General features: G+C 46.3%; 1 protein-coding gene across 2 annotated transcripts in view; it reads left to right on the top strand.

The window, feature by feature from the left end:
- Window positions 1-11,632, top strand: part of stxbp4 (syntaxin binding protein 4) — a 79,921-nt gene that overhangs the window by 34,821 nt on the left and 33,468 nt on the right. For both annotated transcript variants that reach the window (XR_006052837.1, XM_005944778.3), the window contains exons 6-16: window positions 2,426-2,511; window positions 3,127-3,280; window positions 5,386-5,518; window positions 5,836-5,942; window positions 6,326-6,551; window positions 6,942-7,023; window positions 8,645-8,724; window positions 9,124-9,220; window positions 10,072-10,196; window positions 11,202-11,291; window positions 11,387-11,452. Coding sequence is in view for 1 of the 2 variants with exons in the window: in XM_005944778.3 (XP_005944840.2) it covers window positions 2,426-2,511; window positions 3,127-3,280; window positions 5,386-5,518; window positions 5,836-5,942; window positions 6,326-6,551; window positions 6,942-7,023; window positions 8,645-8,724; window positions 9,124-9,220; window positions 10,072-10,196; window positions 11,202-11,291; window positions 11,387-11,452 (1,246 nt within the window). In the remaining variant the exon portion in view is untranslated. The remainder of the gene's footprint in view (window positions 1-2,425; window positions 2,512-3,126; window positions 3,281-5,385; window positions 5,519-5,835; window positions 5,943-6,325; window positions 6,552-6,941; window positions 7,024-8,644; window positions 8,725-9,123; window positions 9,221-10,071; window positions 10,197-11,201; window positions 11,292-11,386; window positions 11,453-11,632) is intronic.

Here is an 11,632-nt window from a genome sequence, read left to right as displayed (position 1 = left end):
AGACGAAAGGTCGTCCCACCTCTGGCACATTCTCATCCCTATTGTTACGAAACCTGTGTGTGTGTGTGTGTGTGTGTGTGTGTGTGTGTGTGTGTATACTCGCCTCACAGCTCCAATGTTGCCGGCATTTGTTTCACACCTAAAACTAATGATGATGATTATCTGCAGCCACACGGTTCCTGCTGAGGACGCCGTGATGCAATCAGGCGGGGGCAGGGAAGGGGGGTGGATGGAGAAAACCAGAAAAACAAGCGTGGAGTTTAAGCTCATTGATGGAGGCTTGAATTGGAGGGAATATTGTGGAAGATTATTTTTAAGCTGCTGCAGACGGTTGGGGGGCGGATCCTCGGGTGGTTCGAGGACACGTTTAAAAATCGATCACTGATCTGATGAGTTTTTCTCTTTCTTTCATGTTTTGAGTGAGTGGTGAATGGACTGATTCTTATATAGTGCTTTTCTACTTTCCCAGAGTACTCAAAGTGCTCTAAACCACATGCCACATTCACCCAATCACAGCCATTCTCACAAGCACTTTCTGTGCACTTATTGCTTTCTAACTACATTCACACTCTGATGGATGCATCGAAGAGCATCTTGGGGTCAGTATCTTGCCCAAGGATACTTGGCATTCAGACTGGAGGAGCCTGGGATCGAACCACCGACCTTCCAATCAGTATGTGACCTGCTCTACCTCCTGAGCTACAGCCATTTAGGTCTCTGTTTTTGCAGTCCATGCCCACCCCATCGTCCAACCCCCCCACCCCCACAGAAGAATCTAAACGTTAGCTCAGAGTCGTTCACTTCACTTCCTGGTCGAAGTCTTTAAGCTGTCCCACTGCAGGCTGGCTGTTCACGAGCTGGTCCTGGAGCTGGTTCCAATCCTGATGGGAACTTGCGGCTTCTGGGTTTCACGTTTCCGTTGTTCCTCGACCTCCTCATTTTCTTAGTTTTCCTCCACACACACGTGACTATTTCATGTCACTGTTTCTTCTCATGTTTCATTCCAGCGTCGGTATTTCTGCTTCGTCTCCGCCTTTACACTCAAAATAAAACTGCCCAAAAACGCAGACTTTGACTACCTTACAATTATATTTTCCATATTATAATAATTACACAGTAAACTGTTACATTTAATGGAGTCTGCTCAAATGAAATTTGATTTGCATACATTTAGTTTATTCCGAGCACATTTTTCTTATTTTAATGAATAAATGTCTTTCCTACATTTCAGTTGATTTTCACTCTGAATCATTGATTTGTGTTTATTGAGGGTGAGGAAGCGTTTTTATGATCTTCAGGTCTTCACGACAGCGTCCTGGTCTCTGACCTTTACGTGATACTTCCTGGTTGCTTTGCCTGACGCTCTATGTTTGACCTCATCCTTCAAATACATTTAATTTAGAGCTTGATCCTGGTCTCCAATGAAGCTCTCACAGATACAAACGCTGTTCTGTGCTCCGTCGTCACGTCAGGGTGAAGCGTCGACCTGCTGATTCATGAAATGCTTTCTGTCTTTTGATTCCAGGTTTGCCTCCAGGTGATCTCTGATGTGATTGATTAGTGGTGTAAAAGGAAACGGTGGACGGCTGCAGTTTAGACTTCTGGCTTTACGTTTTCTGTTGGGGGGGGGGGGGGGGGGGGGGGGGGGTTAAGATAATTCAAGAATTCCAGTTTTTCCAGCAGCTGTTTGAATGAAAGCTGAGGGTGGATGGAACCACAGACATCTGATCTCTGAATGGTTTTTCTCAATGATTGTGCAGATCCCATTTAAAAGGCATTAACAGCTGATCGGATCAGACCGTGATGGCTGATGGTTTGAGTGAGACTGACGTCCGGTTTCCTCGGTGTCCATGTGAGGGAGACAAACTCTCACAGATCTCACAGCTCGCTCTCCTCAAACGCCTCAGTGCTGAGCGCCGTCCAGCGCAGGCCGCCATGTTTCCAAAGTGCTTTCCTTTGGAAACGATGTCTTTGAACTGCAGCTCATTGAGCACGCAGCAGGAACATCATTTAAATGAAGCACATCTTTAATGTATGTCGGCTCACAGCCTCCAACAATCATCATTGAGTGCTTTTCTTCAGATTTCCAGGAAAGTCCGACGCTGTCTGAGTTCTCGCTTATCGTCCAATCAAGACATTCATTTTTCTTCCTGGAATCTGCAGCTTAAGAAAAACTCGTGTTCATGAACTAATGACAGACGGATATTTTAAATCCAGGCCTGTGAAATAAACTGCATAGACATCCATACTGGTTTAGCAGTTATTAGCAGTTCTTTTATGTTTTTTACATGTGAATTAAAGTCTTGGACAGAAATGTCCTTAATTCCTTCAGTTTCACCACAAGGACTGGGTTTGAGGTTATGACGAGGGTCTTTGAGAAGTGAATCTGAAACAGGGCGCTGTGATGTGTTCATGTGTCCTTCAGGAGGGAGTTCGCTGAGCTGATGGAGAAGTACAGCTCCAACCACATCACGGCTTCAGGACGAATCTCTCCCACGCAGCTGTCCACAGGTAAAACCCACCATCACGTTCGACATGAACATTCGATCCAGGACAAACCGAACCCTCAGACAGCCCTCTGAAGACGTGACAACGATAGACACGACGGTACTCCAACAGCTCAAATGCCTGGAAATTCACAGCATGTTACAAAATCGCTTTGTGGTCACTTTCCAAAACTAACAGTCCTTTTAAAAGAGTCCATTACAAGTTTAATTTTTCATTTCCATGTCTGCGTGTCGCAGAACTGCGGACAAAACATCCTCACTAAATATGTTCTGACCCAAAAATGTCCCCAAGTTCTCGAAAAAGTAAAAATAATAGTTTTACAAAGGTGTTGCGACTTTCCAAAAACATCACCACTTCTCAAAAATGTCCACATTTTCCAAAAATATCTTCACACTCTAAAAATCCTGTTACTTTCTAAAATAAAGTCCTCTCATGTTAGTCTGGTCCTCACAAAGTACAAAGTTTCAGTCCTGAGTCACTAAATTGATCCTGTGTTCCAGTTTTTCTCCATCCCGCTGCGTCCCATCGTCCTCCGCCTCCCTCCGCCATTACATTTCTTCTCTCTCTCCCACGTCTTCCTGCTCACCTCTCTTCATTCTTCTTCTCGTTTCTTTAAAGGGAAGCTGACGGACACGGCCTCCTCCTCCTCCTCCTCCCGGTCAGAGAGCCCCCAGCTCCTCAGTCCTAAAGAGGGGGTCACGGCCTACACCCACACCGCCCCTTACCCTGCTAACCCTGCCTACGCCATGCACACACCTGTGCACGCCTTCAGGTAGGATCTAAAGAACAGAAATAACTCCCTCTCACAGTGATGCCTTCACTTCCCTGTAAACCAGAAAACATTTGACACAGATTCTGATGGGCTGTTTTATATTTATTATTAAAATACAAATAGTCTCAGAGATATAAAAACGCATAGAGAACTAAACCCGTCCTGCAGTGAGTCTTCATGAGTAATTTCAACTTTCCAGCTGATTTATTCAGAGTTTTTAATGAAACCAACACAGCTGTTAAGCTGTGAAGTCCTTCTTTGCCACTTTACACGCCACCTTCTTTACACGCTGCCCCTGTGTCACATCTGTCATGTAGCGATGCGTGGCAGCAGGACGAGGACTCGGGCGAAAGCTAAACTGATAGCGGAGCTTTAATCACTGGAGAAAAAGGTTGAATACAAAAACAAAACTAGAAAAACGCTAAGAAACTAGGAACAAGAAAACCTGGAACCACGAGGAGACATGCACAGCACACAGAGAGGAAACATGAGGGTTAACGAGGAAACACAAGCAGGACAACGAGAGGACATGAACAGGTGGGACAAATGAGACCTAACGACACAGGGGGAAGCAAAACTAGATACACTGCACACAGGAAAGGGACTATCAAAATAAAACAGGAAGCACGACACTCATAAAGACAGAAATAAAAAAGTGTTAAAGTAGAAACAGCGACGTGCTGTCAGACCAGAGCAAGACTCATCCAAACTAAGTAACAGGACAGCAGAGTCAGCATCCAGATCTATTCAAGTACTCGTGATGATGGAGCCTGGATCATATTATGGACTCATGATGGTATATGTCAGTTTAATGTTCCAGCCTGAGCATTACAGGCTGGTTAGCTGTAGTTATAACATGCAGTGTTGGGAAGGTTACTTTTAAAATGTATTCATTTACAGAATACATGCCCCAAAATGTATTCTGTAACGTATTCCGTTACGTTACTCAATCAGAGTAACGTATTCTGAATACTTTACTTAATATATTATCATGCTTTTTACAACAACATGAATGTACTATTGCTGTGTGATTTATTACTGTTACTGAAGGTCCGCGACTCCGAACTGTAGTAAAGGGACCTCTGACTAATACGGCGGGGTCCCTGTCGGCTCGTAGCCGAAAAATAGCTTTACTTTGTTGTGACTTTGTTGTGTGGGTCAACTTTTCTTGCGAGAGACAGAGAGAGGTGTTGAAAGGCTGCTCCAACGGAGCTTATTGTTTTCGGAGGAAAACAGGAACACGGTGTACAGTCGAGTCCTAATAGCTTACTTACAACTGGGCTCGTCAGGCTCTCTTCTTGGCTGCTGTGGTTATTATTATATTTACATGCTTCCAGCTCCCGTTTCTGCTCGATGACAACTCGTACCTTTCCACTCCCCTTTTTCTCCCTCCTCGCGCTCACAGACCCATAACGGGTATGGCAGTCCATTCTCCCTGCAGCACGGACTACACTGCCCATGATGCTACATTCTTTAGAGCTATGCTTGTAGCATTCTGCCTGTTAGCTTAGCACAACAACAACAACGAAAAGGCGCTCTCTCACCCAGGAAACACAGTCGCAGAGAGAGGGAGAGAGCGTCGCCCTGTAACCATGGCAACCGTAACGCTGCCGCCTGGAACTACAGAACGTAGCTGTCAAACAAAACCCAAACAGTCCTGACCCGCGACAACATGAAACAGGAAAGTACCGCAGTGTAATCCATTTATTTCAACAAAGTAACTGTATTCTGAATACCACCTTTTTAAACGGTAACTGTAACGGAATACAGTTACTCATATTTTGTATTTTAAATACGTAACGGCGGTACATGTATTCCGTTACTCCCCAACACTGTTAACATGTTAGTAGAGCGCAGTACTGACATCCATAATCAATCTGCAGTACTGCAGTACTTTAACTACGAGTACATTGAGTGGAGTCCAGGCAGTTTGTTATTGGACGGTGGTTACATAACAAACTATGATTCAGCTGCATGGAAACACCAGCAGCCACTAAAAATAGTGAAAAGCCTCTTCAGCAGTTTGAAGCTGGAGGAGGGTTAGAGATTATGACAGCGTGCTTTTTAATCTCTCTGTCATGCCGCCTCTCTCTCTGTGTCCTCAGTGACAGTGTCATTCAGTTGATATGTGTCGCCAAGGGAACAGGCCTGGGGCTCATCATCAAGGGCGGAGCCAACCGCCCCGAAGGACCAATGGTGTTCATTCAGGAAATCGCGCCTGGAGGAGACTGCCAGAAGGTCAGCATCTTTGTGGTCCGGTGGTTTGATTCCGATCATTCTGGATTCAGTGAGAACCCCACTGGGCAGCCCGCTGTGTCTACAGCGGACACTAAAAATGCATCTGATATGATCCACTGGAGATTCACTGGGTTGATAACAGATAAGCTGACATGTCAGTCCTCAGCAGACTCAACTTCATGCCAGCAAAAGGCCAGACTACAGCACTCGCGTTATGCTCATCTATAATAATCATACCAACTTATGCTGATAGTGTTTATGTGAGCATGCTGCTGAACACGCAGTCTCACTGCTCCTGTCTGACTGTGCTGCTTCAGGACGGCAGGCTGCAGGTTGGGGACCAGCTGGTGTCCATTAACAAAGAGTCGCTGATCGGGGTGACATACGAGGAGGCCAGGGGCATCCTGACACGCACCAAACTCAGGTACGGCACACCTGATACCGAACAGACATTGTGCAAATGACAGGATAGCACACAGCAAGGACATAAAGACACAGCTGTTCGTGTGCTGCTGTTGTTTCAGGTGCTTTTCAAAGATACAGCATCGTTTAGTATTCAGAAACCATAAGATAGAAAATATTAGTAAATAATAAAAACTGAATAGAAACATAAACTGAAGGTCGTCTCTGATCACTTAACACTTAGAGTCCCCCGAGAGCAGCCATTTGGCTTTTCTACCTTTAAAACCCGCCTTGGCTGGAAGGCGGGTTTTAAAGGTAGAAAGGTAGAAGGCTGGGCACTGCTGCTCTCGGGGGACTCTAAGTGTTAAATCCAGATGTTTAACTCAGACTCATCTTGTGTTCTAGACCTGACCCGACCGTGGAGATTGCCTTCATCAGGCGGAGGTCGTCCTCCAGCTCCAGCAGCGGGCCCCACAGCCCCATCTCCCTGCAGGGGTCTGGTGGTGGGGGTGGACCCCAGATAAGGGGCCCGGTCCTGGGCACCGTGCCTCAGCAGCCGGCCGTGGTTACCAAGATCACCTCCAGCCGAAACCCCGCCAGCGAGACTCTGCCATCAGTCAACGTCACCCAGGTCAGGGCGTTGACTCTGAGAGCCTCATAAAAGTTTGTACAAACACAGGACACAGATTTGAGCTCTCCGTCTTTAAAGTTAGATTAGAGAGGAAGCAGGACGTCTCAGCACCGCTTTAACAAAAGAACCGCCTGGTGGTGGCGCTGAGTGTAAAGTCAGCACTAACAAGAGTCTGTTAGACAGTTTTTGATAGCCTATCTGTGCAGGTACTTCAGCGCGGCCTGGAGAAACGTGTCGTCTCCACAGCTGAGAGCACAGATTTACAGACAACGTGTTAGTTGTCACTTCATTTATTTGAACTGTCAGTTTAATGTGAGAACAGAGTCACACGTGAGCATATCTGACACACACACACAGTCATTAACATGCTATGTTAATGTGTGAAAGCAGGTGCGAGTGTCTCCGAGCAGAGCAGAGCAGACACGTGTGTCCTCGCCTCCGGAGAGTCACAGCCTGCCTGAGACGAACCTCGGTACGTATCCACCGCTCAGGAAACGTCTGTGGTTTATTCACTTTGTTCACCTGCAGCTTTGTGACAGCATTTAACACCATGCAGGATGGAAACCACAGGTTTTCAGTAGTTTTAGGAACTTGGAAGAGTTTGTCTGTGAAGGTTCTCAGTCATCCAGGTCATCGTAGTCAAAGGAGCTTGGAAAGAAAAATGTCTGGACTTCTTTAAGTTGCTTGAAGACGTTTCACCTTTCATCCGAGAAGCTTCTTCAGTTCTAAGGTCAAATGGTGGAGAGTCCCAGATTTAAACCTAGTGGGAGTCACCCCCCTAGTGGAAGAGTTTCCAGATACTCAACAGCTCTGATTTGCATAAAGTAGCTTAGACCTGAATTTCACGCAGTACGGAAATCTCCAACATCAGGAAATGGTACAGCAGAATTAGGAGAATGTGAACATATGCAGGCAAATGTGTGTTCACAGACGAGCCACCGTGAGCTGTTAATAAATGTCTGGAAGGCGGGTTGGGGGGCAGATGATGCGTCCTCCTGTCACAGGAGGAAGTGAGGTAAGTGGAGGTCTGGCCTGTGACTGGCTGAAGAGGTGCGGGCCATCACTGGGATCGTGAGGAGGCCTGAGGTCTTTGTCCATGTGGGGAAATGTTCTGTCTGATGGACGACCTGAGGCTGTCCCAGCAAACCAGTCCGACCTGTCTCCATGGTGATGTCTGAGGCTGAAGAAGGCGCTGCTAGGGTCACAGAGCTAACACACCTGTAACAACACCTGCAGAGACACAGGAGGGTTGTGTTCTGGCATAAAGGAGGCATAACTCCTCTGCAATGAACAGAATTCAAATGTATTTGATTTACAATTACAATTTCATTATATTTACCTACAAATGTTTAAAGGTTTATACAGGAAATAATTCATGATAAAAATAATGAAACTGTAACAAATGTAAGTCGTGAGTAAGACTAAAAGAAAAGGACAACAGAACATAAAACCTGCTCCATCAAACAGCCGCAGCACAGAGAGAACAAGATGCAGGAAGATGGTTTTCTGCAAAATTACCATGAAACTGCACAGTGAATAAAAAGTGATTTAAATTCGTGTCTGTTTTCCTGTAAAATACACAGAATTTAGGCAGAACTTGCATTTACTTACTATCTCATTATTTCTTTCAATGTTTAAAGTGACGTCATGATTTCTTTGCGACTGTTACCTCCTCGTTTAAGTGCACCGACCTTTAAATTTGTATCGATGAATGGTGTTACACGATCGTTTCAAATTCAAATTTCCTGGTTTTGTGGTTATGTGGTGGTAAACACGTGATTCTTATACTCGTTGGCTCCTCACGGTTCATTCATGTTGTTTATTTAAATATTTTTTGTAATTATTTTTGAACATTTTGTGATTGTTGCATCTCTCTGTCACAATTTCTGGTCATTTTGCATCATTTTGTAGTTGATTTGTGGATATTTTGTGTATTTTTATTCCGATTTGAGTTTTCTTTTGTGTCTTTGTGGACTGTTACGTGTTTCGTGTCATTCCCTCCCTGTTTTCTGTGTGTGTGTGTTTCATCAGCATTTGTTGTTTGTAGTTGTTTTGTGTCTTTGCAGTAACCGTGTGTGTTCCTCTGCTTCCAGAGTCTCCGAGCAGTCAGCCTCCTCAGAGGAAGAGCTCCCTCAGCGACAGCTGCCGCCTCAAGATAGAAAGGTTGGAGCAGGTGAGTGTTTGTGAGTCGCACCTTTGAACGCTTCACGCTGACGTTGAAACAGCAGAGTCAGCAGGATGAACCAACCAGGAGGCAAGAAAACAACCAAACACGTAAATCTGCACAGAAACTATCGAGTCCTCAGTGCGACAGCATGAGGTGATGATTTCCCTGCACGCTGACGGGAACACCACGAACATCATTCAGCTTCATGGGAACCGAGGAAAAACCTTTTTGTTCCCAAATCCAAACAAAACACAAAATGTATTTGTGTACTTCATCACGACACAACAGTGTCAGCTGAACCAATTCATGAGCCGATACTCTCTTCTCATTGGTCAGCGGCTGTTTGTCAGTGTGTGTTTGCACCATGTGAGCTGTGTATCGATCTGTGTGTGTGGTTGTGTCCAGGCTCTGGAGCTGATTGGCCTGAAGCCCTCCGACACTCAGCGGCAGACGCTCCGGTCCAGACTGCGACCTGATCCGGCTGGGACGGTGGCCTTCACAGGTAAGACATCATCGCTCAGCTCACCTGTGGCTGTCCTCCTGCAGGTGTCCCTCATCCTCACACCTGTGCAGGACATCATGTACTTTTATTTGTATTTAGCTCTTGTTTCTTTTCATGATTGAAGGTTTTAAGCGCAGCTCTGAGGTAAACTGATGACTGTGCTGCTGTGTTTGGACCATGTTGGTCTCCAGCAGTCAGGAGGTTTCCTGCTGTGTCCTTGTTGGATGTTTTTATCTGGAGTTCTGTTTCTCCTGCGTTCGGCTTTACTCGCCTCCTTCCCTCCTTTGTGCCCTCGGCGGTTTCACCTGGGAAACTGGGACTCGATTCTTCTGACGTCGCAGCGACTCGAGCTTTGCACACTTTCTGCTCACTTGCGTTAACTCAGAGCTTTTATTCTGCTTTGTGGGTTTTACTGCACTGTTTGAAAAAGTGAAGGAAAAGCAGAGAGCTTCAGTAGAAAGAATAAAATGTCTTTGTCTGCTGCTGGACATCAGAGTTGAAACGTAGAAACTGTTGCTGCTGTTGGAGCAGCTGTTTGAACTGAATTCTTCTGAGCAGCCGCCAGGTCGTCACCATCACACACAGAGGGGATCCATTAATCTCACTGTTCGTAGAATAAAAACAGAAGGTGTGGTCACATGGCTGACTGTGCTCAGAGATGATCCATATTGTGTTTTCATTGACTGTTTGCACAGTTTAAAGGAGGCTTGGTGATGTGGCGCGTCAGCGTTGAAGATGAAAGTCAAGTGCAGGACGCAGATCTGCAGGTTTCGTCGCTGCTTCGGCCTCAGAGAGGCTCGGGTTGGCGTTCTGCCTCCTGCTGAGCGCTCATGTCTGTTTTCTGTTCCCAGACTTCGAGAGCCTGATCAAGGAGCTGTTCAAGCCTCAGCTGGAGGAGCTGGGCGTCACGCAGCCCGGGTCTCGCTTCACGTCCGACGACCTGTTCAGCTTGCTGGAGTCGCCCAGCGACCCGAGGGTAGGAGCGTGCAGCACAGCGCACACGTCTGATGTCACACAGTTACTGAACTTTATAAACAACTTTTAACTGTAATTTACTTTAAACTCATAGAAAAGATGCTGAGTGACTCATCCTGTATGTATGCACGTATATGCAGCCTTCAGGAAAAGCACAACAGAGTACTAACACAGTTTTCAGTTTTGCAGTGCAGACAGTGTTTGTAGAATATTACAGTATGTTAAAGTATGTGGGGGGTGTCATCAGTGTCAGTCACAGCACGGAGAGGGTGGAGGCGGTCACAGCAACAGAGCAGGGAACACCTGGAGAAGGTGTAGGTGGGAATGATGCTGCCTGTGCGGCGTTTCTAACGGGATCGATTCTGCTTCTTTATTTTTATCTTTTCATTTTATTGTTTATTAGAATAAAAAAGTGACCTTCAAGCTCCAGTTTTACTTTGCTGGTTATAAGCAAAATAAAAACGTGGACATGGTGAGCAGTCGCTTTATTTATACGTCTGTTAGTACAGTATGAGTGATGATGTCATCAGATGATGTCATTAACAATGCTCCCAAAGTCTCCAACAGAACAAACACTGCTGTAAAGTTTTAATATGGGAGTCAATGGGGACTCACTGCTGCCTCCGGTGGTTTTCTGAGATCACCTGGATTCATCAGACTGAGGATCATCCAGGTTTAAGTGAACAGGAGCACGTGATGACTCCACGTCCACTCCACTGTGGACGCTGCCATTGAACAGGAGGGTCCTATCAGCAGAGCTGTGCTGGGGTCACACAGGGTCACACAGGTCACACAGGTTCGGTGGACCTGAGAGCAGCAGCAGCTGCATCTGTGAGAGGATACAGGTGTGATTAATGTTCAGGTCATCGTCACACAAGCCTCAATGTGCTGCTTTCACTCGCTCTTCATGATTTACGACACTTTCAGCCTGACACTCACGCTAACGAGATGCTAACGAATCGTTCTCTGTCGCAGATGTTTCTGATGTGTTTGTGTGTTTGTGCAGCCGTCACTGTCGGACTCAGAGGACCTGGAGGAGATGGAGCGGCTCAGGAAGGAGCACATCGAGGCTCTGAGGGAGATCAAGAGGCTGCAGGTAGACTCACGCCTGAGTCATTTTGTAGAATTCAATCATATCCAAAGAAAAGTGGGCTTCAGTAAATATTCTAAAGTGTCGGTTCTGATCTGCAGGAGCAGCTGGTCGAGTCTCAGAGAGTCCACCATCAGATGGAGGAGGAGCTCAGCAAGGTCAAACAGGTGAGTCACGCCTGCTGCACTCATCCGACCTGCGCACGTGTGTGAAAACAGGAAGTCATACACAGGTCATGTGTTGGTCAGTGGCTGTGGTGGATGCTGGAGCGTGCGTGTGTGTGTGTGCGTGTGTGCGTGTGTGTGCGTGTGTGTGTGCGTGCGTGTGTGTGTGTGTGTGTGTGTGTG

The sequence above is a fragment of the Haplochromis burtoni genome, unplaced genomic scaffold, assembly GCF_018398535.1.
Source record: "Haplochromis burtoni strain Fernald_Lab_line unplaced genomic scaffold, NCSU_Asbu1 Contig_422, whole genome shotgun sequence".
Classification (NCBI taxonomy): domain Eukaryota; kingdom Metazoa; phylum Chordata; class Actinopteri; order Cichliformes; family Cichlidae; genus Haplochromis; species Haplochromis burtoni.
This window is presented reverse-complemented; position numbering and strand designations above follow the sequence as displayed.